Below are 27,159 nucleotides of genomic sequence, written 5' to 3'. Positions count from 1 at the left end.
GGCTCAGACAATGGGTTATCTTTCCCACTGTACAGTATCACAACCCTCATACTACAAGAGTTTCACTCTCGACTTCACCATCACCAACATGTTGTACAAGCCAGAGATGGGCGAAAGTGGTTCCAGCACATTCGAGGCCACTGAGCATGTCCTGAAGAACCTGGTAAGACTCCATCCCCACTCTCCCCCACGGTATACCTCCTCTCTCCCATGCTGCCTTTCTTAGCCTCGAGTATCCAGACTTGGTCTAGCCAGGTACTCAGAAGTTCTCTTCTCTACTTTTGTTTCCAGCTTAAGGTATTGTTTGAAAGGAGCAGCCTTGGCTCTCAGTATTCTGGATGCAGTGTGATCTCATTGAGGTGAGAATCTGTCAAGACATCAGCTCAAATATGAGGGACCAGCACATTTCCATTTGACTCAGTTGCCCAGAATGGTTCTTCTTCTGCTTCCCAATAGCAAGTCCTTCTTACCCAAGCAGTAATGGATAAAATCCCCCAGCCAACAAGCCATTAGAAATATTCTAGGCTCCTACCCTTTCCCAGGTGGAGAAATATTCTATCCCCATAGCTCTTCCAAAGACAAGGTTGCAGCTGTTTTCACTATATAACTCCAAATGAAAGGAATAACCATAGGCACCAAATGAGTGCTTAGAAAATGATTGATTAGAATATATCATTAACTTTCTCTAGAATCTTGGGATTCTATATTGACAGCTGGAAGGGACAGTAGAAATCATCTGGACCACTCTCTTCATTTACAGATGAAGTGAAGGCCCAAGGAGATTCCAGTGACTTTTCCAAGGTCAAAGATAGTCAGATCCAGAAATTGAACACTTGCCTTTTGATTTTAAATTCAATGTTCTTTTCATTTCTCTAAAGAAACTACTGAAAATAATCAGACCCTATAGACACTTGTAAACAGAAATGAGTATATTTACAGATCACTACCAATCCCATTGTAGTGGATAAAGTGCTAAGCCATGGAATCAAGAACAGTTCAAATTTTCTCTCAAATACTTATCAGATGTGTGATTCTGTGCAAGTCACATAACCTGCGTTAGCCTCACTTTCTTTCCTCTATAAACTGAGAGGGCTGGATTTGATGGCTTCCAATGTCCTTTTCAAGTCTAAATCTAGAATCCTCTCTAAACCTTTGTTCAACCTTTGTTCAAAGTGGACCACTTCTCTCAAGACTGTCCACTGAATAATTCAATTTCAGAAACAAAACCAGTGGTGTCAAACTCAAAAAGAAACTGAGGCCACTAAATTATATACATATCAGGGTCCCTATGGACTGTATATTGACTCAGAAAACCATACACATTTATATATTACCTTTATAATTAATAAATGAACACATTAAAATCAGATTGGAACTACACTTTAATCAAGAACAACACTTTAATCTGGTTCATGTGACCCTCAGGAAGGGTTATGTTTGATATCTCTTATCTGAAACATCAATTTCCAGGTCTCGGAATAATGGGACAGCAACAGGAGTGGATGTGTATTGCATTCTTAAGGAAGTCTCTGCCAGTGCTGTCCTGGAAAAAGAGAAAGTTTACTGGGAGTTGACTGAACAGCTCTTTAGAAGAAAGCTAAGCCACTTGATTATAGACAAAGACAGCCTCAGTGTGGATGGTAAATAGCTTGACAAGTACCTTTCTTCCTTTGGGGCTTCCCATTCCAGAAAAAGACCCACCTGCCCCAAATTCTTCTTTCCTTTTGTGCCTTTTTTGTTTTCATGGTATCTTTCTCACTCCTGGGAGCACTGTCCCTCAAAGTGGTGACAAACTGTCAAGACATGGAGGGCTCACTTCTAAAGATCAGAAGAAGCTGGATTGTTCTTAAGCTCCTTCAACCAAGAAGTATGCCATGAATCCCTTCTGAAATGGTGAATCACCATTTTTCCAACCCTATGGGCCCCAAGCCATCTCCTCTCCATTCCTCCTTTAATCTTTTGCCCACATAGAGATACCCTACTCAAAGATTGATGTGTACTCTCTCTCTATGTCCACCTATCACCTTTCTTTCTCTCTCTTCTTTCTTCTTTCCTCTTTTCTCCTTCTTTTTTGTCTTCTTTTTTCTCTAACTTTCCCAAACTCTTGTCTTCATTTCTCTTGTGTGTCTTATTCTATTTTTTTCTATCCTGTTTTCCTCTTCTCTTCCCTCCTTTCATTTACTGTTCCTTGACTTTTTCTTCCCATCTCTCCAACACTTGTTCCCTCTGAATTTCCTTCTTTCTTCTCTTTCTTTTCTTTTTCCCTCACCAACTTCAGGGTATAATCGTAAGATGACACTCTTCAGATCCAGGAAGGGTGAGTTTTAAATTTTCTTTATTCTCTATGTACTGGGACACTACAGTGAAAGATATTTTTACCCTTTTTTGGAAGGGAGCAGTGTAGGTCAGATAAATAGAAGTAGTGTTAGGGGGTTAAAATATGAGATATGCTATTAGATATGGCTAATACTTAGACTGTATTTATTCACTTGCCTATTTATTTTCTTTTTGTTACTCAAACTGTATCTAAATATTTCAAAAGAGAAAATTACCCCCATGGGACTTGGAAATCAAGCTGCCCCTATATAGATCTTGTTAAAGATTGAGTCAGACCTCATTGTCTTTGTAATCTGGTACTTAGAGGGGATGTCCCAGCATTCCAGAGGGACTTGTGCCTCTCACCTATATTCTTCATTAGCCAACATTGGCCAATAGGTTTAATTAATAATGTTTTTATCCTCTGCTCCTTCAAGAATTACACTCTTTCCAATTATGTCTCTTGCTCAGTCATCATGATCTTCTGGCATTACAGGAATAATGTTTAATTTCTCTTCTGGTTTTTCTACCTTGGAAAGGTTTGTTTAAACCTAATATCCACAAGGACATGAAGCAGGAAATGGAGAGGGCAGGAGAGACAAAGTCCCAAGTATCAGGTATGACAAAGAATTAAATGATCCCTTCTCACAAGGTCCCTGTATTCTAACAATGATGACAATAACTACAGAGATGAATATATATTGAATATAAACTAAGACTAAGTACAGTTAACAAGGTATTTGAGGAGGAAGTGTGTAGGAAATCATGAAAGGTTTCATGTAGAAGGTGGTGCTGGAGGTTAATAACAAAGGGAAGGAAGGGAGGGTTATTCCAGTTATAGTGCAATGTCATAGTTATGGGAGATGATGTTTCCCATAGCCAGGAAATGGAGAAGGTCAGATTGGAAGAATTATTCAATGCAAGAGGAAGAATAACATCCATTGACATTGGAGAGGTAGATTGAGGCTGTGATAAAAAATGCAAATGCATTACACATTAATAAGATAGAATAAATCAGATAAAAATTGTGCATGCAACTATAAAACTAGAAAAAGATAAAATCAGAAATCTAATTAATGTTAGAATTAGAAATTCTAAAAATCGAAGGAGAAATTGATAAAATTAAAAAATAAGAGATCTATTGAGCTAATAAACTGGGAGTTGGTTTTATGAAACAAACAAATAAAACACATGTCCCATATAGCAGAGAGCATTGGTTAATTTGATTCAGAAAGGAAAGAAGAAAATCAAATTACCAGTATCAAAAGTATAAAAAGTGACTTCACCATCAATGAAGAAGAAATTAAAGCAATCAATAGTAGCTATTTTATACCCAATTATATGAAAATAAAACTATTCTTGTGGAAATGGATGAATATTTTACAGAAATATAAATTTCCTAGGTTTACAAAAGATGAAGGAAAATATTTGAATGATCCCATTTTGAAAAAAATAAATTGAATAAGCTCTCAAGAAGTCCCCAAGGAAAACATCTCAGGGCCAGATGGATTCACAAGGGAATTCTCTAAAAATTTTAAAGAACAATCAATCCCAATACTAGATAATTTTTTTATTTTTTTTTAGCAATTTGTGATTCAAATATGGTGCTGATTCATAAGCCAGGAAGAGTATAACAGAAAATTACAGATCAATTTCCTTAACAAAATCTTAAATAGAATACTAGCAGAGAGACTCCAGTAAAATATCACAAAGATCACTTACCATGACTAGGTGGGATTAATACCCAGAATGCAAAACTGGTTTAATATGAGGAAAACTATCAGCATAATTGATCAGATCAATAACAAATTTAATATAAAACTCATGATTATCTCAATAGATGCTCAAAAAATTTGACAAGATTCAATGCCCATTCCTATTAAAAAGAGGAGAAAGCATAGGAACAAATGGATATTGTGGGGTTTTCCTTAATGGACTTCCCTGACCAGCAGGGTCCCACAAGGGAAGGGGCTCACCTTTGTGATGGGACCTGAGGAGAGGTAGGAACCGAGAACCAGGGTGGAAATGAAAGACAGGGACAAATCAGTGATTGGATAGGGCAGGCAACCCCTATGATTTTCCTTAAGGCGGAAAATGAGGATAATGGAATACAAGGTGGTTGAGGAGATTAAGATAGAGAATGCAGGCCGAGATGGTTACAGCCTCAGGGAAGGAGAAGGTCAAGAAGAGAGAGACATAGTCATTGAGGAGCCCAGTGGAGCTCCATGGAAGGGAGAAAGGCCAAGAGGAAGTTCATGGGATTGCCTCTGAATTTATTCATGTCCTGCTTGGGCGGTACTCCCAAGGACGTAGTAACCACATCACAAAGTATAGACAATTAAGATTGGGTGGCAAGGTAGAGGGAACACCTTTGGGCGTGTACATTGCAAACAGCACTTTCCCAGGGAATTGACTCCGAGCATGCTAATGAGTTTGTCTTAGCCAAGGGCCACATGGCCAGTTCAAGGTTACATTCACAAGCCTCATTGGTATAACCTTATGCTTGGAGACACAGTAATCATACAGTCATCTATATTTCATAGATGTGAATATGCTTGGGATGCTACATATCCCCCCTTTTTTTTTTAAATGAAAGGTGGTTGATATAGAAATGTGAACAAAATCAAAAATATAAAAATCATGTAGCATCACCAATTGATGCTTCAAGTGATTAAAAATAGATATTCAATAAATATCGCCAAAGCCTTGGCTGAAAAAAGTAAGTGTGATTATCAACAATAATAAAATCTTCCTCTTTGCTCATAAAGATTATTGCAAAGATAAAATGTGTTCTTAATACTAAACAATCAAAATCAAAGATGAAAAATTTTTATAAATGATAAAAATAATGACAAAAGTAATGAGAAAATAGTTTTCACTCTGATTGTCCTGAATTATTGAGGTAGTAGTCCCATAGAACATAGGACAGGTGCATTAGATTATCACCCACATACAGTTAGGATTACAAGAAGTTGCCAGTGCTTTTGTAGCAAGATAAAAGATGACTGCATCTGGATATGAAGGGGAATTTCCTTTTTCTCCCTTGTACTGATTATGCATTTTAGGGATATACCCGCCTAGATGCCTGCCACATGGCAATATGGTTGGACTTTGATACCTGAGCCACCTGTGAATGAGGGTGTCAAGCACCGTGTCCCAGGACCTCCAACCTCAGCAGCCCACATATATCCATCTTTTATGGAATATATGCCTGTGTGTGTGGCTTTGGCTATCCGGCCCATTGAGGCGTCTTCTGCATTCCCTTTTTATGCAATCAGTGATGGTTTCCCAGGATAGTCACCTGCAACTTTAACAATTGCTGTCATGTTCTTGTAATCTGATTCTGTTGGGTACATATTAAGAGAAACATTTGCACCTTCATAGCTCAGGATTAGAGTGTTAAAAGTACTTGAAATATTTTAGAGCATCAAATCAAAATTGCTCAAAAGGATTAAAATGATATAAAAATGGTATAAAAATGTTCTTAAAAATACTTTCTGACTTATCCCCCCTTTTTTTGAATAGCATACCAAAGATATTAGCATCTTTTACATTTTTCAAACAGTAGTGCAAACAATACAAATATCAATTTTGCCATAAATATAACATTTTGATTTGTTGAAGACATAACAAAAATGAAGCTAATGAAATGACTTTGTACATTCTGGCTGCATATTTCTTATATGAGCCTTATTTAAATCTCTGCTATAAATGAATTAATCAATATAATAACCAAGAATAACATAACCGATGTTTGCAAAATTCATTCCACCAAACCAATGTTTGGAGTGATAGAAGCTTGAGTTGCTTTCTATGTAGAAGCAATTTCTACAGTTACTTGATCATACAGAGTTTGATGTAACTTATTTTTCCTAGTTGTAAATGAATAATATTCAATGTGCTTTTTCTACAATCTTATTAGTGCCAAAAATTTTTTTTTTCAATACATACTCCAAAAAAGAGAAACTTAGTGTGTACTTTGCCTTTGCTCCATGTTTGTGTGTGATAACCTATTCCATCTAGGAGGTTCAAAAACTGCGCGTCCACAGAGATTGTCCAACCTAGGCTTTACTTTCATGTACCAGAACGTCTTCCAGTACCTGAAGTGGAAGTTAATATACCCCGAATCCAGCGGCCATCTGAATTCTGGGACTGGTGTAAGAGAGCAAGAAAGAGTTTCCATAGAGATGGGGTTTCAGGAGTAGTGATCAACAATGATGTTATCATTTAACTACAGCAATGGCAGTTGGCACATGTCTACATAGATTTTGTCAGGAATATAACCTACACATAGATGTAGATGATCAATTTTCAATAACCTTGGTTCCTAATTAAAAATTTCTAAAGTGCATTTTGCCTGATATCTCATCCCTTTTTTTAAGAGTGACATCAGGACCATCTGTGCATTGAACATTCCTGTTCAACATCTCTTGCATTGAACATAATTTTTGTATTCAGGGTTGCTAGGTTTGTGTTATTTATAACACATTTATGAAAAATGTCTATCTCCTGTCCTTTTGGAGATTCATACCAATGTCTATACCCTTGTTGATAGACCAATTTTTTACAATACAAGGAGTTTTACAATGCATACAAAATAAATTTCCTTTTGACATATATAACAGATATCCAAAATGAAAGATATACATTAGTGTTTGAACAATTATAGCTGTTTCGATTTTGATCCCCATGATAAAGTCTTTGGAGTGTGGGATCCATCTGATGTCATAAATATATACGAGTGGGGTTTAGTCCGTACAAGTTGACATGCTTGATATTGGTTTAGTTATATGAGACCAATGGATGTCAGCATGATAATTGTTCTTCAGTAGAATAGTAAATGTCATTAGAAGTAGTGTAATGTCAGTGTTTGGTTTTTATAGTCACCAATAATGGTTTCTTGCCACTTGCTTGGTATGCAATCAGCTGGCATCATAGATGGTATTCGTCTGCTTCTCTTCCTGGTCCCGTGCCTCATGGCATGACGTGCTTGGTGGGTGACCAGGTGTTTTCATTCTCTGTAAACATACAAACAAAACCTCGACCCAAAATTATCATTCTGTTGGGTCCCTGACAGTCTTAATCTCCTGGCAATATTCAGCCCAATCCATGTACAACATACAATGCAACATTTATCATTACATGAGAATTGTGATTTAATAATATTAGCTTATATTCCTTCTGGGGTGTAGGAGAGATAGATGGTTAGTAATACCATTTCCACCCCGTTTTTCTTTTTAAAAGCTTCAATGCTTTTCCAAAAACTTATTGAATAAGATTGATTCTAATGAAGACCTAATTCATTCTTACAAATTTAAAATGAACCCTGTAAGATAAATATTATACATACATTTTGGATGATAGCAACAATTTGTGTTACAATTGGACAGTATTCACTGTATAGTTATAACATTTCAATAGTATGATATTCATTTGATCAAATTTGGGTAACATGGAACAATTCCACTAAAATAATTGCAGGTTACATATTGTACAAATACTTCAAAGGGTAAGTTTTCAGGTACATGATGAACTTAGATCTTACAACAAATACCCATATACTGGCATAATAGAATGCTAGTGAGTAACAATGATATTTTTCTCTAGGTATTGTCTTTCATAGAAGTACATTTGTATGGATATTGCATTAGACCTGCCTATAGGGCAGTGATGGTTTTTCCCAGCTCATTGGCTGCTTTTCCTGTTGTCTGGCATTGGTGCCATGTTGTGGATGGTGCCAGGCACATCTGCATTGACTTTCTGGGCAGACTGTCTTTCAGCTGGATCATTTCAGTTTTCTTCCATGGACTTCTGGTATCTGAGAAAATAAACAGAAATCTCGACCCCAAAAGAAAGCCTTATTGGGTCTTGTTAAATTAGAAAGTGGCTGAAAATATCTCCTTGTGTTTGGAGTTTGGGACTTATCAATTCCTTTGAGCCCTTTTGAAATTGCTTGCATTTAGGCCATGGATTATCCCATTCAGTCCATGTTTTGCTGTTACAAGCACTATTACTCCACAATTGTTTTGGAATAGTTAGATATGCCCAATTATTTAAAAGAACTGTAATAACTTTGCATACTATCATTTTGAGATTAATCCTATACATCAGGAGAGTGATTATCTCCCATCACATTAGCTTTTAGATTTTTATACCATAGGGGCATGTAGTAATGCCTCCCTTAGTCCACAATGTTTAGTTCGGACACCTGTCTGAAGTGCATGAGTGACATGATAACATTCACAGGATTTTGCACTGGTAGCTAATTTCACTTGTGTGCATAAAATATTGAGGAATACTGGACTTGGCACTCTGATGTGTCAGAGAGTGCAAGTGATCTGTGTCTGCTCAAAAGCAGTGTCCTCAAGGCCATTTGCCTTTGAAAATGATTTCACCTTGGCTTTGCAATAAGGTCTATGTAGATGTTTAATATTCATGTTTTAAACCAATACTCATAAAAGCATTATACCATAAATCACATTTGATTTTACCAGCTTGTGCTGTGATCTTGAGCAGTAGCCTATCTGCATGTAGCTTTTGCTTTTGTATCAACTTATACTGTGCATTTAACAATATCTGCTGTACCCTAAATAGATGCAGTAAGTGTAAGCATAGCAATTGCTGTGATGTTTTTATTTTTAAACTGTCAAATTTATTACTGAAAAGATTTTGATAATATGAATGGACTTATCAATTTTACCTAAGATGTTTACAAGATTCTGTTGCCAAAATGGACCACCTAGTGCAAGTAACATTTGAGCTTGTACACTAGTAATTGGTTTTTTACTGCAATAATGATCAGGATTGATATATGCAATTTGAATGAGTGGTAGTGTTGCCCATTCTAAACCACACATGTCACTATTACTGGTTAACCAATTCATTAATAGCCTTAATAATTTATTACTGATTAACAATTTGAATCCTATCAGCACTGTTTTTACTTTGATGCCTTGCAATGCTGAGAATGTGTCTCATATTTAGAATTGATGCTATATTATTTTGATATTGAATCATTCTAATTAATTTGCTTTTTGGATAAAGTAGCAGTAATATGCTTTACATACAATTTTTGAACTTTATCCAGTTTTTTAAATAATGGCTGCTAATTTTTATCCTTGTTGACCTTATGTCCTGTTTAAAAATTTTATGATTCCTACATCTTTAAAATTTGAATATATTGGAAATTTTTTCTAAAGTGTATGCCAATTGATGCTAATCAATTAAAAATTTGCACTGATTATTAATTTTGCTTTTGATAATATTTAATACTTGACATAAAAACTTGTAACCTGAGGTGTAGATGCATTGCCTTCTATATGGCAGGATCAATTTATGAAACTGCTGAATTAAGTTTCCTTTCCAGATCCAAATAGTTTTGGTAGTGAGTCACATGGTTGCAAGAGTCCATGAGGATTTACCTCTGAAAACCTTTTATCAATTTATCAATTTGTGTTTATACCTTGGTTTTTGGCCTACAGTTATACAATGATTCATTTTTAAAATATTATTACAGATAAAATATCTCCTGTAGCATATGACAAAAGTCTTTCTCTGACTTTTTAACTTTAAAACTTTGCCTTATAAGAAATACAATTGGACCTTCCTATGTGATTTTGCCATGTACAATCCAAATTAAGACAATTTAATTTTTTAAATTTTGCTTCATAATAATACCATCTTTTAGCAAAGATCTGTTTGAAAGACATAACAGGTTTATACCTTTACATTTGAATCATAGTCCTCCTGTATTCTCTGGTGCTGCTTCAAAAGGCCTGTTCCTTTTAGAAATGCTAAACTGGTGGAGAGGTTTGCTGATAAGAAAGTCTTTTTGCTCCATTTGTCCTCATGAGAGCAAAATGTCTGTTTGCTTCCTAGTTAGGGCAAACATGTGCTCTGCTTTTTTTAAACTGGTCTTCCTTTAGGTGCTTAAGGAATAGTTTTCATGCTTTGATACGATCTTATGGTCCTTATGGGAGGGATCGTCTCCTCACAGCACTTTAACCTTACGCTAGTAGCCCAAAGTGATGAAAGGTTTGCTCTAAGTTTAAGCGTTGCTCATTGAGCTTTCACCATTCACCTGTGCCAGGTAACTTCTGGTAGATGAGTGTTATGGCACAGAGTTATGATGTTTGGCTTTTTTCTTGCCTCACTTTTGCAATAAGCAATGTTTAAGTAAAGAAATTTCTTGCCATGAACTTATATTAATTGATAAGAATGGTTTGGTTCTAGGACTTGTCAGTGTTAGTCTTATCTAGCCCCGTATGCTTTAGCTAGAAGCTAGATACTCTGCTTTGGATTTCTATAGGAGTCAGGATTTCAATGGCCAGAGGCTGAATTAAACTTCCGTCTGTACTATTGGAATCATTTCTAAGTTTTGTAGAAGAAACACTTCTACCTGCTTATTTCTATAAATTTAAATGATCATAATACTATATTAAGCATGGGTGGAGGCAGAGGTTGACATAGAATATTTCTGTCTGTTTCTGCAGCAACAGACAGGGGAGAGATAGCAAGGATAGATCAGTCAGCTGAAGAAAGTGAGTTAAGTATATTGTTAGTATCTTTAGTGAAAGGAAGAGCAAGAGACTGAAAGATAAGTCAATCCTCCTTGTTTAATGTAGCATTGTAATTAGAATCCATGTGCTCTTAGCAGCAGGTAATATTTGTCTTAATTTCCAATTATCTGGTGTAAAATTTGTTGCTAAAGAGTTTTGATCAGCTCTGTAATGCTGAGTTTCCCATATTTTTGCATGCTATGGCACAATCTAGAAATCCTGCTTCTCCTTTGCAGGGGGCTATCTGTAGCCTCCTTATTGCCCTTTTGGCTTGCAGAGTTCTGCGGGGGAGGGGGCGGGCTGCACAAGATAAGAAGCCTTAAAGGATGAATGTGGCTGGAGAAGGCTGAAAGCTTCCGAGGAAGGGACTTCCTCTTGAATTTGGAAAGATTCTTCTACCTTATGATCGGGATGCTGAAATGGCTTTGCGTTTAACGCCCTTTGCCTCATTTCCCACGTTTTAAAAGGTAGAGGAGGGAGCTGTGAGCCAAACGCATTGAACTTTATGGCTTCTCCGCTTTTTAGAATGGAATCCTCCATAGTGAAAAGATTAGGAGAAAGTGTTAGACTTGCCAATGGCGCTCTCTCGGCCATCTGCCCTAAGAGATAGGTTCGAGCAGAGGCTTCTTCCTCCACAGGTGGAGGGACCTTCGGCATTCTGAGAATTAGGGTTAGACTGAGGCTTGGCTTTCCAGCACCTGTGATGCCTAAAGTCTGCACAGGTTGTGCCGTCAAGGCCATCCTTGTAGTTTCCCAAGTATTCCAACTGACTTGTGATATTTTGTCTTTCTTTCTGATACTGCCTCGTTTTTTCTTTTACCAATCAGATCTCATAGCTGCACTTTGGGAACTCCCCTTGCTGGGAATTCAGATTTTGCTTCAGTGCCCACTTAAGCAATGCTTCAGAGATCTCAATACCTTTCTGTTCAATTAGAGACATTAACCGTCTATGGTGACGAGTGTATGATGAGGCTTATAGACCCGTGGTTCTATATAATTTCTTAAAATGAGAAATTGAAATAAAAGATGTTTCTTACCGTCAGAGGCCACCTGCAAGGTCACGCCTTTGTGATTCCGTACCTCAGTGATCGCTCCTCAGGTTGCACGTGCTTGAATGCCTGTGACAAAGGAATTTCGCTCCCAAATCCGGGGTGCCAAGTGTGGGGTTTTCCTTAATGGACTTCCCTGACCAGCAGGGTGCCACAAGGGAAGGGGCTCACCTTTGTGATGGGACCTGAGGAGAGGTAGGAACCGAGAACCAGGGTGGAAATGAAAGACAGGGACAAATCAGTGATTGGATAGGGCAGGCAACCCCTATGATTTTCCTTAAGGCGGAAAATGAGGATAATGGAATACAAGGTGGTTGAGGAGATTAAGATAGAGAATGCAGGCCGAGATGGTTACAGCCTCAGGGAAGGAGAAGGTCAAGAAGAGAGAGACATAGTCATTGAGGAGCCCAGTGGAGCTCCATGGAAGGGAGAAAGGCCAAGAGGAAGTTCATGGGATTGCCTCTGAATTTATTCATGTCCTGCTTGGGCGGTACTCCCAAGGACGTAGTAACCACATCACAAAGTATAGACAATTAAGATTGGGTGGCAAGGTAGAGGGAACACCTTTGGGCGTGTACATTGCAAACAGCGCTTTCCCAGGGAATTGACTCCGAGCATGCTAATGAGTTTGTCTTAGCCAAGGGCCACATGGCCAGTTCAAGGTTACATTCACAAGCCTCATTGGTATAACCTTATGCTTGGAGACACAGTAATCATACAGTCATCTATATTTCATAGATGTGAATATGCTTGGGATGCTACAGATATTTCCTTAAAATGATAAATAGTATCTATCTAAAACTACATCAGCAACTCTCATCTGCAATGAGGATAAGTTAGAAGTCCTCCCAATAAGATTAGGGAAGAAGAAAGGATACCCATTATAATGGCTATTGCTTAATATCATACTAGAAATACTAGCTTTAGCAATATGGAAATGAACAGAAATGGAAGGAATTAAAGTAGGCAAAGGGCTTTGCAAACACCTATTTTGGGGGCAGCTGGGTGGCTCAATGGATAGAGAGCAGGGCCTAGAGATGGTAAATCCTGAGTCCAAATTTGAACTAAAACACTTCCTAGCTGTGTGACTCTGGGCACATCATTTGACCCCCATTGCCTAGCTCTTACCACTCTTGTTCCTTGGAACAAATATACAGTATTGATTCTAAGATGAAAGGTAAGGGTTTAAAAAATCCCCACCTATTTTCAGTTTCAAATTTGCTACCTCCTCACCCACTGAGAGGGCAAGAGATATATAATACTCATTATCCTTATAAAGTCATGTAAAACATTTCAATGTGAACCATATTATGGGGAAAAGAGCAACAAAAATAAAGAAAATGAAAACATCTGCTTCAGTTTGCACTCAGAATTCATCAGTCCTCTCTCTCTGGAGTTGGATAGCATTTGTAGAGTGCTTTAAAAGCAAAAGAGACTTCATTCTTTTGCCTGTGTTTTATTGTTTCTTGATGTCTCAAGAAATCATAAGCTTACAGTTGACCAATTCTGATTTTGAAAGAATTATGTTCTTCAGTAAAATTTTGTGATTATCCATTTGTCCACTTCTGTTTTTTAAAGAATTATTTCCTTTCATGAATTTTTGTCCCTCTTTTTATGTTTAGTCATATTTTAGTCATAATTAAAGTCTTCTTCAGGGAATTTTTAAGTTTCTCCTACATTTCACCAATTTTGTTTTTAAGTTATTATTTTCTTCAATAGTTTTGGGCTCCTTTTGCCAAGCTGTTAATTCTCTTTTCACAGTTTTCTCCTCCAGTTTTCCCTCTATAAATCTTATCTCTATCATTCACTTTTCTGCAAATTCCAAAATTGAGTTTGGGTCCACTAAGTAGCAATTTTCTTTAGGCTTTCTCTCACATTGTTATCTTCTTCTGAGATTATTCTTGGTTTTCCCTGCCAATATAATAGCTTATCATGATCAAGTTAATTTTTTATTTTTGCTAATTTTTCCAGTTCATTTCTTAATTTTGAACTTCATATAAAAATGGAACTTTGCTCACAGGAGAGAGGAAAGTCATGGCCTCAAGCTGTGGTATTCTTCATGCTGTTCTTTTTAGAGCTAGTTTTAGAGGTCTGTGACTTTTTAGTGCTTCCAAGATAGTGTGATCCTGTGATATATATGGTTAATGCTTTCCTACTCTGCACTCTGGGCTTTACCCAGGAAAGACTCCTGGTTCACTTCAGCTCTCCTCTTTGCTTTGGAACTATGACCAGGGCACCATATAATTTGTGAAGGTCTACTAGTACTCTTTTCCACCAAGGAATTGTGACTGAGAATTGTGCATTGGCAACAGAGTTTCCAATCACTGCTATCCATACCCACTGCCATCAAGGGGTCTCCAGTAATCTCCTTTTAACCAGTTTTCTGACCCTTTTACCAATACCTGCCACTGTCTGTGTATTAGGGATAGATCTGCCCTACTCCCACTGAGTCATATGTTTCTCCTGTTAACTTATTAAGTTTTCTTAGGACAGAAACATGTCTCACTTTAACATTTTAAGTTGCCCCTGTCACTCTAAAATTTAGTAGTAGGTGTAATTTTGAATTTTTTGGATGGGAGTATGAGGAGTGTTCAGCTGGGTAGCCACTTGTAATCCACCATCTTGCCTCTAACTTATTCACATAATTCTTTTTTCTGATATATGGATTCACAAATATTTTATAATTCTATAGTTATTTTGAATAGATTTTCTTTTCCTCTATCTCCTGCTTGACAACAATTTGAGGATTTTTCTGTTTTTTTTTAATATCCCATTACTTAGTTGAATATAGTGATTATTTAACTTAATTTTTAGTTGATTCTACATGGTTCTTTAAGCAGGCCATCATATCATTAGCAAATACTGATCATCCCCGCCCCCTTCTAGACTTATTCCTTTGATTTTTTTTTATTACTGTAGCTTCCATTTCTTAAATTATTTCTTTTTTTAAAAATTATTTTATTTGGTCATTTCCGAACATTATTCATTGGAGACAAAGATCATTTTCTTTTCTTCCCCTACCCCCTCCCACCACCTATCCAATAGCCGACATGCCATTCCACTGGGTATCACATGTGTTCTTGATTTGAACCCATTTCCATGTTGTGGGTATTTGCATTAGAGTGTTCATTTAGAGTCTCTCCTCAGACATGTCCCCTCAACCCCTGTACTCAAGCAATTGCTTTTCCTCGGTGTTTTTACTCCCACAGTTTTTCGTCTTCTTGTGGATAATGTTTTTTCTCCTAGATCCCTGCAGATTGTTTAGGGACATTGCATTGACACTAACGGAGAATTCCATTATGTTCGATTGTACCACAGTGTATCAGTCTCTATGTACAATGTTTTCCTGGTTCTTCTCCTTTCTCTCTGCATCACTTCCTGGAGGTTGTTCCAGTCTCCATGGAATTCCTCCACTTTATTATTCCTTTTAGCACAATAGTATTCCATCACCAACATATGCTACAATTTTTTCAGCCATTCCCCAATTCAAGGGCATCCCCTCATATTCCAATTTTTGGCCACCACAAAGAGTGCAGCTAAGAATATTCTTATACAAGTCTTTTTCCTTATTATCTCTTTGGGGTACAAACCCAGCAGTGCTATGGCTGGATGAAAGGGCAGACAGTCTTTTATCACCCTTTGGGCATAGTTCCAAATTGCCCTCCAGAATGGTTGGATCAGTTCACAACCCCACCAGCAGTGAATTAATTCCCCTACTTTGCCACATCCCCTCCAGCATTCATTACTTTTCTTTGCTGTCATGTTGGCCGATCTGTTAGGTGTGAGGTGTGTAAACCTCAAAATTCCTTAGACTTATAAATGTTGGAAATTTCACCATTGGGATATTTCATACTTGGAAAATTTCTTACTGATAGTCTATTGGAATGGGAACCCCATTGGCATGGGAGGTTCCTTCTCTTCCCTTCTTAAGATTACTTTAGGACAGAAACCTTTTGCTGAACAATGGAAAGGACTTTGACCTATGCTTAAGCATAGAACAGGAATTTCTTTGAATCATGATTGATTTTAGAATTGATACAATGGAGATACTTGGAATAAATCTCCACCCTATTCAGTCCTAACAGGATTGAGTAAGGGCTGCAGCCTAGATCAAAGATTTAATCATTTGAAAATATGACCTTCAACAGAAATGTGAAAAAAGCCAGAAACCTCTGGGCGGTCCTGGGTTAAGCTAGAGCCTCCATTGGCACAGGGAAATTGATGAACAGTGATTGGTAGATGGGAGAACTGAGAGGAGGAACTTGGATGGTTTCCTTAAAGATAGGAGGGTCTGGAGACTTGAGGGGGGTTGAGGAGTTTGGTCAGGGTGATTGCGGTGGACTCTGAGAAGGCTTGCTCTGAAGGAAGCTGAAGGTGGGGACCTCTGAGACTGTTTCTCCATTTTGGACACGTGAGTAATAAGGACTGATCTCTTTTCTTTGCCCCAGCTATCTAAGGGCTTGGGCCTTTTGGCCCAGCCTAAACAGAAGGGGTATTTAAGCCCTATTCCCTTCTCTCCCTTTTTCTCTCTCTCTATCTCTAATTCCTTTCTTACTCCTATTGTAATTAAACTCCAAAAAAGGCTGACGGCTGACTTGAGTTTTTCATTTAGGAATTACATAGCTGATTCCTTGGCGATCTTAAATTAATATATGTCAGTCTTTTAAAGTGATTCCCTTGTTACAGGTGATACCCCAGAGTTATTTTGATTTGCATCTCTCTGATTATAAGAGATTTAGAACACTTTTTCATGTGCTTATTAATAGTATTGATTTCTTTGGCTGAAAACTGCCTATTCATGTCCCTTGCCCATTTATCAATTGGAGAATGGCTTGATTTTTTGTACAATTGATTTAGCTCTTTGTAAATTTGAGTAATTAAACCTTTGTCAGAGGTTTTTATGAAGATAGTTTCCAAATTTGTTGCTTCCCTTCTGATTTTAGTTACATTGGTTTTGTTTGTACATTTTTTTTTAATTTGATGTAGTCAAAATTATTGATTCTACATTTTGTGACTCTTTCTAAGTCTTGCTTGGTTTTAAAATCTTTCCCTTCCCAAAGGTCTGACATGTATTCTATTCTGTGTTCGCCTGATTTACTTGTAGTTTCCCTCTTTATGTTCAAGTCATTCACCCATTTTGAATTTATCTTGGTGTAGGGTGTGAGATGTTTATGCAAACCTAATCTCTCCCACACTGTCTTCCAGTTTTCCCATTAGTTTTTATCAAATAGTGGATTTTTGTCCCAAAAGCTGGGATCTTTGTGTTTGTCATAGACTGTCTTGCTGAGGTCATTTACATCAAATCTATTCCACTGATCCTCCTTTCTGTCTCTCAGCCAGTAACAAATTATTTTGATGACCACTGCTTTATGGTATAATTTGACATCTGGGACGGCAAGTCCTCCTTCCTTTGCATTTTTTTTTCATAATTTGCCTGGATATCCTTGCTCTTTTGTTCTTCCAAATGAACTTAGTTATGTTTTTTTTTTTCCCAATTCAATAAAGAATTTTTTTGGTAGTTTGATGGGTATGGCACTAAATAAGTAAATTAATTTGAGTAGGATTGTCATTTTTATTATGTTAGCTCGTCCCACCCATGGGCAATCAATGTTTTTCCAATTGATTTTTTGGAAGTTCAATGGGTATGGCACTCTCTTAAATTATTTCTAACATTAATGCTGATACTCATTCTCCTTATTTTACTCCCAGTTTCATTACACACACCTTCAAAATTTCTCTAGTACATATATTGGTGGCTCTTGGTCTTAGCTAAATATTATTTACCTCATCACAGAAACATCTATCCATTCTTATGTTTCTAAATTCTCTTACGTTTTTTAAAAAGAGACATACTATTTTCTGTCAAAGTGTTTATTGCATTTATTGATAAAATAATAAGATTATTTATTTTTGTTATTAACCTTGTTCCATTATATTTATAGTTTTCTTGATACTGAACCATGCTCCCATTCCTGGAATACAGTCCAAACAAAAGTTTATAATCTTTTAAACTTGTGACTGTAATTTTTTTCCAATGTTTTATTTAATATTTTTGTATCACTTTTCATTAAGAATAGAATGGATTTTCTTTTCTTTTCTTTCCTTTGTCTTGCCTTGTTGTAGGTATCAAGACTATGTAATAGCAATGATTTCAATAGAATTACTTATTTTTGATTTTCTTGTAATATTGGCATTGATTTTTCTTTGAATGTTTGATAGAATTCATGTGTAATTTTATCACTAGAACCAATAGAAAACTGTTGAGAAAATAGCATGATTAGCTTCACAGAAGAGAAGGCATTAAAACTGACATTTTAAATAAATTGGATGATTGTAATAATTTCATAGTGGAGGGCACAACTGAGTTGGTCCATATATAGAAAAAAGTGTGAGCAAAAACAAAGAAAGAGTAAAATTCTGGATAGGTATGAAGTGTGAAGAGGAATCCAGTTGTGAGAGGGTATATGGAAGAGAGTCATATCAGTTAATGTAGGTTAGACCCAGACTTTCTGTAGTTTAACAACAATTTTTGAACTGAATTGTATAGAACCTTGAATGCTATACCTAGTTTCTTTGTATTTATTTTACATAAAATTTGTACTTAACTCCATTGAAACTTGAAAAAATTAGGATTTTGAAGGATTCTTTTCTGCCCTATAAGAATTTAACAACTTTATAACAGTTTAACCTCTCCAATTTCCTGTTGCTAGAAGAAAGGGAGGGGATAAAGGAATATGTTTGTGATTAAATAAGGAATAAATAGGTGTAACATATTATTTCTCATCTGCACACAATTAAATGTGGAAATGTATTAAACTCAGAATAGAAATAGTGAGAGATAGACTAAAGAGATAGACTTAAAATGATATAAAGGAGGGTCTAAATGAAGAGGGGAAGTCAAAAGCAAAATAAAACTTCTTCCTTAGAAGGATATATCAATTAACATAAATTGAACTGATTCCTCCCTCATTCATGTAGTGTAGGAGGCAAGGATGAACCCTTTCATTGCTAAAGTAATGGAAAATGGACCACAGTCCAAAACATGCTGTCAATTATACACCCTTCTTGTCACAAGGCACCGTGCAAAAAGGAAGAGGGGATGATAATGACCATAGCTGGAAAGTCATGGACCATAATGATTATAACTTTTAGCCCTGCAGTAAGAACACACTGTTCTGGCAACAACAACAACCCCAATCATTGCCTCTGGCACTACTGACTTGGGATACTCTGCCTGCTTCCTCTGCCTTGCCAGAGACCATGGTAGCACCAACTGCCTGGTCTGGAGTGGAGATGAGCCCATATGAAACTATGCTCATTGCTGAAGTGTCTACCCCACCTGGGCCTGGGACAGGAGGAAGGAGCCCCATAGCCCTTCATACCCTGCTACCCATAATACCACAGCAACAACCACAGCCTTCCCCTGGATCAATGTGCCCCCAGCAGTATCTATAAGCTCCTCAACCACAACTCTTTCCAGTGTCAGTAGAGAAGATCCAAAGTCAATTACATTTTTGGACACATCGATTTCAGAGACCACAGCCATGGCTACTGCAAGGGAAGGGCTGGCCCTGATGTAGTCCACAGCCACGATGGACATCAGCAGAGGAGCTGAGACTGTGGTTCTGTCCACAAGTAAGTTGCCCACCAACTCAGCTTTCCCCTCTCATTCCCATGGACAAACTATCCACCCAGACTACCACGGTCAGTATTCCAGACACTGGTAAGAACAGTTCCTTCATTATATTCCCTGCTGGAACACAGAGTTTCATTTTAGTTAAATATAAGGAGGAAACAGTCATTACAATTATGGTCTCTGAGTCTGATGTGTCCATGGAGGAGGTCAATCTTGTCCTTTATCCCTTAATGACTCATACAGGTTGCATGATACAGTAGTAAGAATATACATTGCATGGAGTCAAAGGATGTGGATTCAAATCCTAGATCTGCTATATTCTACCTCTGTGGGGAAGACTGATCAGGAAAGACAGATAATAAGGATGGAGCTTTTTTAGTGAAATATAAGGAGGAATCAGTCATGGAGAAGATAAACCTTTGAATTCTGATTACACATCCATTTGGCAGTTGTGGACAAAACACTTCCTGGTACTTTGTGGATAGGATTGAGAACATGTCCAGGACTAGAGTTATTATCAACCCATTCACACCTCCACTGGACAGATCAATAATAGCTAACACAGAGCATGCCTAGTGTATAGCTAACGCATATAAGGCCTACAAGATTAGTAGGGTAGTACTAAGGGAGACCCATTTGGAAGTTCTACCAAGAAGACTCAGAAGGTGTTCAAGCCAGGATTCAAGTTGTAGGTGTTCTGACTCTTGTCTAAAGTTATTTCTACTGGACTACAGTGAACACTCTTTAAGCAGACATGGTGGGGGAAGTGAAAGCTCTATGCCAGTGGAATGGTTGGCTCAATAATGGGCCCAGAGTTGCAAAGCAGTAGATAGCTAGATGACCCAAGCTTTTATGATAAGTCTGCCCTGTGCAAGGCCAAGGGGGTGAGGATAAATGAACAGTACCCCCTCCAGAGGTCAGAATGGAGTTCATTCCTCCTCCAAGCGGCTGATCCATGTAGAGGATGTGACACCCACACAACCTCTAATTCACATAGACTGTACTCATTCCTGTAATATCCATGTGTGTGTGTGGTCTTTGATTTTCATTCATAGTTTGTTGTACTTTTTCCTTCGGTTCCCCCATTTTCTCTAGTGCCATCACTGACCCCATTACCTTCCTCTAGCACTACAGATAAGAACTCCTCCATGCTTCTCATTCCTTTCTATGTGCAGCTTTGAGAATAGGAGTTGCAGAATGAGTAGTGAGGTTCCCAATGCTATGAACTTTTATATTATCAATCATCGGCATAAAGTTGGAAGGAATCTTAGAAGTATCGAGAAGTATATATATGGCCACTTGTTTTGTGTATGTGGAAACTGAGACCCAGAGATGTAAAATGATTGGCTAAAGTTGATTGGATAGGACTAGAATTTACCCTCAAAGGTCACCTAGCTTAATCGCTTCATTTCCATATGTGAAAACTGAGACCCAGAGAAGTTAAGATATGCCAGGTCACAGATATAGAAAGCATCAGAGGTGATATTTGAACCCAGGACCTCTGATTACAGAGTCATTGTTCTTTCTACTCTATTATGCTATTCTTCAAGGTCAAGAAGAGAGTTTAGCCCTAGAACTGCATATTGAATGGCTAAGGCTCTTTCCACTTTGGGGAAGGTCCCTTCTATGAACTCTCCAAGGGCAGAGAATGTTTTTATATTTTTATTTATATCCTCAGTATTTAGGACATTGCTGGACACATAATAAACACTTCATCAATGGCAACTAATTGAATGCTTTGATCTAATGAGTAGATTGGTGAGATCTAGTTTATTAGAAAAATTCATCTTCAAACCTATCTTTTATACCTACCAACTGCTTGCCTATGGAAAAGGGAAGGGGAAGGAAATAAGCATTTATATAGTGTACTAGAGGGGGAGCAGGAACCGAAGCTTGAAAGGTCTAAAAGAAGGAGGGAACAGATAAATAGGAGCACCACTTCCTCTCCCAGTCAGAGCTGCACAAGGGAAGGTGAGATTGGATCAATGTCCAGAGCTGAAAGGTAAAGAGGAAAATCCCCTTCAGTCTCTGGTTTCTGTCCCTGGATGGATATTATCTTAGTACATTAGAAGAATCAGATGTTCACTTCTTCTGAATTAATAAGATCTATTTATTGTTTTGAGATTTAGGAATAGTAGGTTTAGGGAAGAGGAAAAATTGAGAAGTTCCTAATTCTATTTCAACCTAAATTCCTTTAAGGAGTTGAGAGCTCAGGTCTGGGGACCTGAGTCCCTGAGGACATTGTAGAATCAGGCTGGTATAATTTCTTAATATAGAGAGATACAGCTATTGAAGATATCAATGGAAAATCTTCTTGGGTGGATAGTCTCTTATCTTCCCCAAAGGGAAAAAGTCTCTATCCAAAACTATTGAGGAATCATGACTAATCTAATTTCTTTAGATAAATGAGAGATCACAGCAGGTTAAGCTCAGCAAGTTGCTCTTCTTCCTTTCAGTTCAGAAGAGAAAAAGAACCCCTGTCCAACTGTCCATCTGCTTTTCTTGGCTAGAGGTTATATAGCCCTATCCCCCATTGCCAGCAAAGTTCCATTTCCTTCCTGAATGAGGTTTCCTTGCCAATCAAGTCCTTGCAATGCAGACTATAGCTCTCTCATCCACAATAGCACCTACTATGTGCCAGGCACTGTGACTAAGCATTTCTCAGAAATATTATCTCATTTGGTCCTCATAATAACCCAAGCAGTTTGGTGCTATTGCTATATTTAGCCCCACTTTGCAGGTGGGGAAACAGAGGCAAGCAAAGAATAAGTGACTTTCCCAGAATCAAAGTTAGATTTGAACTTAGGTCTTTCTGACTGCAGGCATAGCACTCTGTCCATTATGCCACCTAGTTAGTTCTATGGTGAGAGCCACCAAGGTCAGAAGACCAGGTGTCAGCATAGACAGTGGTCAGGAATGTAGACAGACCAAACGATGCTGATCTTAAACAAGGAACTTTGGGGCAAATGATGCAGATCTGGGCAAGTCACTTTATCTCTGTGAGACTCAACTTGTTCATCTGTAAAAGGGGTTAATAATAATTGTAGGACTTTCCATTTAAGATCAGTTTCCATGACCTGCTTCCTCACCTTGGCACAATAATTCACTTGGACCTTTGGTAATTACTTGCATTTGTCCCACCCTTTTAGTTCCAAAATCAGAGATTTACCTCAGAGTCTGGTCCTTTCTGAGGCATTGTTCTTCATTCAGGGGGGCCTATTGCCCTAGTTCATGCATTGGTTCCTACATAGTAGATCTGTGATTGTGTGACCTGGTCCTATAATGCTCTGGCCACTGATTGTTTCCAAGAATTCCCATAACCAAGAGAACCTGGAACTGGTCAGAGGTCAGAATTGAAAAACTGACCCTTTCTGATATCATTGTCTGTACGTGGCTCCTGGCATCCAATCAGCCTGGTGGAGAATGTCATCTTTGGAGCACTGGGTGTGGGGGAGATGAGAATAAGAGGACAAATTCCTCTAGATGATCTTAGGTGAGGAATGGAAGCAGCAAATCAAACCATTTTCTGGACAAAAAACTTCAGGGAAGGGAAGTGACTCATGTAACATAAAATCTCTAAAGGATCCCTTTTTTTCAGCTCTGACTGAATTTCTTCACTTTATTTACTTCTTGCCCTTGATAGTAAGTCAATCTGAACAAGGAGAGGTCAGGTATCTATTTCCAATAGAAAATTAACTTTATTAGGGAAGCAATATGTCATCCAACGCTGTTGAGAAATCAGGCCACATATGGTTAGATATCGTATTTTCCCAATTACTTATAATAACAATTTTCAATACATGTTTTCTGAGATTATGAGGCCAAAATTGTCTTCTTCCTTCCCTTCTGTCCTCCCTCTTGGAGATGGTAAGCAATAGGAACTGGATTGTACAAGTATTATCATGGAAAACATACTTCCATATCATTCACTGTTGGAAGATGTGAGATTTAAAATGGTTGAGGTTTTAAACTGTAGTGAGTTAAAATGGTGGAAGATATAAATTGTGTTAGATATAAGAGAGGGTGAGTAAATTTTGACTGCAGAAATATGTTTCACTACAGTGTCTTGGGTTTTAAATCAAATATAAGGTGGTCGCCAGGGAAATATTCCCAATTATTCAAATACCCAAGTCAATTGGGTTTTACAGAGATTTTAATTAACAATACGAGTAATCAAAGAAAGAGAGAGAGAGTAAGAAAGGAATAAGTATGAAGGGCCTCAAGCCAATATGGCCTAGACCTGAGTCTTAAAAGAGAAATCAGTCAGTTTTTTAACACTCACCACAAGGTCTGATTAAACAAGGATTCTAGTAACACCAGGCCAGTTCCATCTCAGCTGACTTCACCAGAGGGCCTTCCAGCCAGAGACTGTTCCAATAGGCCTCTCTCCAGAGCCTCCAGAGGCACAGAGTCCCCTTAGAGGAGCTCCAGGGAGACCTCCTTAGAGATTGTCCTCCAAGAGCTTCCCTTCTCCAGAGCCTCTCTCAAGAGATTCTTCCCAAGTGGTCCTCATCAGAGATTCTCCAAAAGGATTTCTCCAAAAGGATATATCTCCAAAGCATATCCCTCCTCAAGAGATCCTGCTTTTTCTTATATAGGGGTTTTCCTCCCATGTCACCTCCCCAAGGTCCCTACATCTACCAATCACTGTAGACGCTTTCCAAAGGACTGCCAATCTAAATTCCTACTAAGTCAACCCAGATCCTCAGTAAGTCTGAAGTAGAGAAAACACAGTTGAGTCAAATAATCTCATCAAGAGAAAACTTGCCCAACCCTTTTAGGTACCTAGCATCCCATTGTATCAATTCTAAAAAGAGGCCTGGCTCAAAGAACTACTTGCCCCACCCATAAGCATGGATCCAAGTACTTTCTTTGTTTAGCAATGAGTTTTCTCCCCTAAAGCAGTCTTAAGTAGGGTTGGAGTAGAGGTCCTCCCATTTCTGATCCTGGCGAGTTCTCACATCAAAATGGGGAATGTTTCTCAGTAGGGAATTTGTTCCAATTAAGAATTCCCCAATGGGGAAATTTTTAACATTCACAAGTCTGAGAGATTTCAAGATTTACAAAGACAATACTCATAATAAACCCAAACTATAAAATAAAACTGTAGATGAACTAATATAAAAGTCAGTATGCTTTGATCTGCTTCTGACTCCCACAATTTTTTTCCCTCTGGACGTGGATAGCATTCTTTGTCAGAAGTCCCAGATTTTGCATTGCTGGCCCAGAATTGTCCCAGATTATTGCATTGCTGAGAGTAAAGACTTTCATAGTCGATCATCTTAGAATACTGTTGTTACTGTGTACAATATTCTTCAATTCCTGCTTATTTCACTCAGCATCAGTTCATGTAGTTCTTTCCAGCTTTTCTGAAATCGTCCTGCTTATCATTACTTATAGAACAAGAATATTCCATCACCAACATATACAGTCATTCCCCAATTGATGAACATTCCCTCAGTTTCCAAATTTTGCCACCACATACATAGCAACTATAAAAACTTTTGTACAAGTAGGTCCTTTCCCTTCTTTATAATCTTGTTTGAATACAGAACCAGCAGTGGTATTATGGGATTAATGGCTATGCACAACTTTATAGTTCTTAGGGCCTCGTTCCAAATTGCTCTCCAGAATGGTTGGATCAGTTCACAACTCCATCAACAATGCACTAGTTTCCCAAATTTGCCTATGCTCTCCAAAATGTATCACTTTCATTTACTGTTTCATTGGCCAGTCATATAGGTGGAAGGTCATACCGTGGAATTGTTTGCATTTCTCTAATCTCAAATGATTTAAAACATGTTTTTATATTATTATTGATGGCTTTATTTTCTTCATCTGAAAATTCCCCATTCATATCTTTTCACCATTTGCCAAATTGGAGAATAACTTGTTTTCTTATACATTTGAGAAATGAGACTTTTAACAGAGAAACTTGTTTTAAGCTCCCTCCCCCTTTGTTGTTCCCTTCTAATCTTGTTTCCATTGTTTTTGTTTCTACAGTTACTTTTTAATTCAAATGAAAATTATTCATTTTACATATTATAATTCTCCCTTGTTTGGTCATAAATTCTTCCCTTCTCCATGCATTTGGAAAGTAAACTACTCTGTATTCTTCTAATTTATATTATCACTCTATATCAAAATCATATAGTCATTTTGACCTTATCTCAGTATAGTATATAAGATAAGTGATGATTTTTGAGTGACTTTTTAAATTTGTTTTCCATTTGACCAATTGTAGTTTCTAAAGTATTCTTTTCATCAGTGAGATTTTATGCCACTTTTTTATATAGCTCCAATTTTGCCTTTCTAGAAGTTCTTCTTCAGTGCATTTTTGTATATCTTGTCCCATATAGCCAATACTGCTTTTCAAAAGAGTTCCTCTCTTTACCACTTTTTCTATTGTGATTTTAAAGGTATTAATTTCTTCAATATTTTTGTACCTCCTTTACCAATGTATTGACTATTTTTCATGATTTTCCTGTATCACTCTCGTTATTTCTCCCAAATTTTCTTGTAGCTTCTCTTATTTGATTTCTAAACCTCTTATTGAGCTTCCTCCATTAATTCATTTTTGGGGAAATTGAGAGTAATCCCTGTTTTTATTGGGCATTTGGGGTTCAGCAGCATTGGTTTTTTTTTTTTCTGTTACCAAAATAGCTTTCAGTATTGTGTTTCTTTTTCTGTTATTTGCTCACTTCCAGTCCTTTCCTTTTCATTTCAAAAGAGGTAGTTAGCCCTTTGATCCAGCCATAGAACTGCTGGGTTGATACTGTAAATCTTGAAATCTCTCAGACTTGTGAATGTTAAAAATTTCCCCATTGGGGAATTCTTAATTGGAACAAATTACCTACTGTGAAACATTCCCCATTTTGATGTGAGAACTCGCCAGGATCAGAAATGGGAGGACCTCTACTCCAACCGTACTTAAGACTGCTTTAGTGGAGAAAACTCCTTGCTATGGGAGGACCCCTACTCTACCCGTACTTAAGACTACTTTAGGAGAGAAAACTCCTTGCTAAACAATGAAAGTACTTGGACCCATGCTTATAATAAGGCAAGGAGTTCTTTGAGCCAGGCCTGTTTTTAGAATTGATACAATGGGATGCTAGGTACCTAAAAGGGTCAGGCAAGTTTTCTCTTGATGAGATTAGTTGACTCAGCTGGGTTTTCTCTACTTCAGACTTACTAAGGAGATTGGTCGACACAGCAGCATTTTTTCTGATTAAGACTTACTGAGGAGATTGGTTGACTTAGCAGGAATTTAGATGGGCAGTCCTTTGGAAAGCATCTACAGTGATTGGAAGATGTAGGGACTTAGGGGAGGTGACATGGGAGAAAAACCCCTATATAAGAAAAGGCAGAATCTCTTGAGGATATATCCTTTTGGGAGAATTCCTTTTGGAGGATCTCTGATGAGGACCACTTGGGAAGAATCTCTTGAGAGAGGCTCTGGAGAAGGGAAGCTCTTGGAGGACAATCTCTAAGGAGGTCTTGCTGGAGCTCCTCTAAGGGGACTCTGTCCCTCTGGAGGCTCTGGAGAGAGGCCCTTTGGAACAGTCTCTGGCGGGAAGGCTCTCTGGTGAAGTCAGCTGAG

At 37.8% G+C, this 27,159-nt stretch overlaps 1 protein-coding gene across 1 annotated transcript in view; it reads left to right on the top strand.

The window, feature by feature from the left end:
• The window catches only part of LOC103092052 (mucin-16-like), a 122,710-nt gene that overhangs the window by 66,695 nt on the left and 28,856 nt on the right, over positions 1-27,159 (top strand). Inside the window, exons 7-11 of the mRNA XM_007489513.3 lie at positions 36-163; positions 292-359; positions 1,471-1,640; positions 2,279-2,317; positions 2,856-2,933. Of these exons, the coding sequence (XP_007489575.2) occupies positions 36-163; positions 292-359; positions 1,471-1,640; positions 2,279-2,317; positions 2,856-2,933 (483 nt within the window). The remainder of the gene's footprint in view (positions 1-35; positions 164-291; positions 360-1,470; positions 1,641-2,278; positions 2,318-2,855; positions 2,934-27,159) is intronic.

The sequence above is a fragment of the Monodelphis domestica genome, chromosome 3, assembly GCF_027887165.1.
Source record: "Monodelphis domestica isolate mMonDom1 chromosome 3, mMonDom1.pri, whole genome shotgun sequence".
Lineage (NCBI taxonomy): Eukaryota > Metazoa > Chordata > Mammalia > Didelphimorphia > Didelphidae > Monodelphis > Monodelphis domestica.
This window is presented reverse-complemented; position numbering and strand designations above follow the sequence as displayed.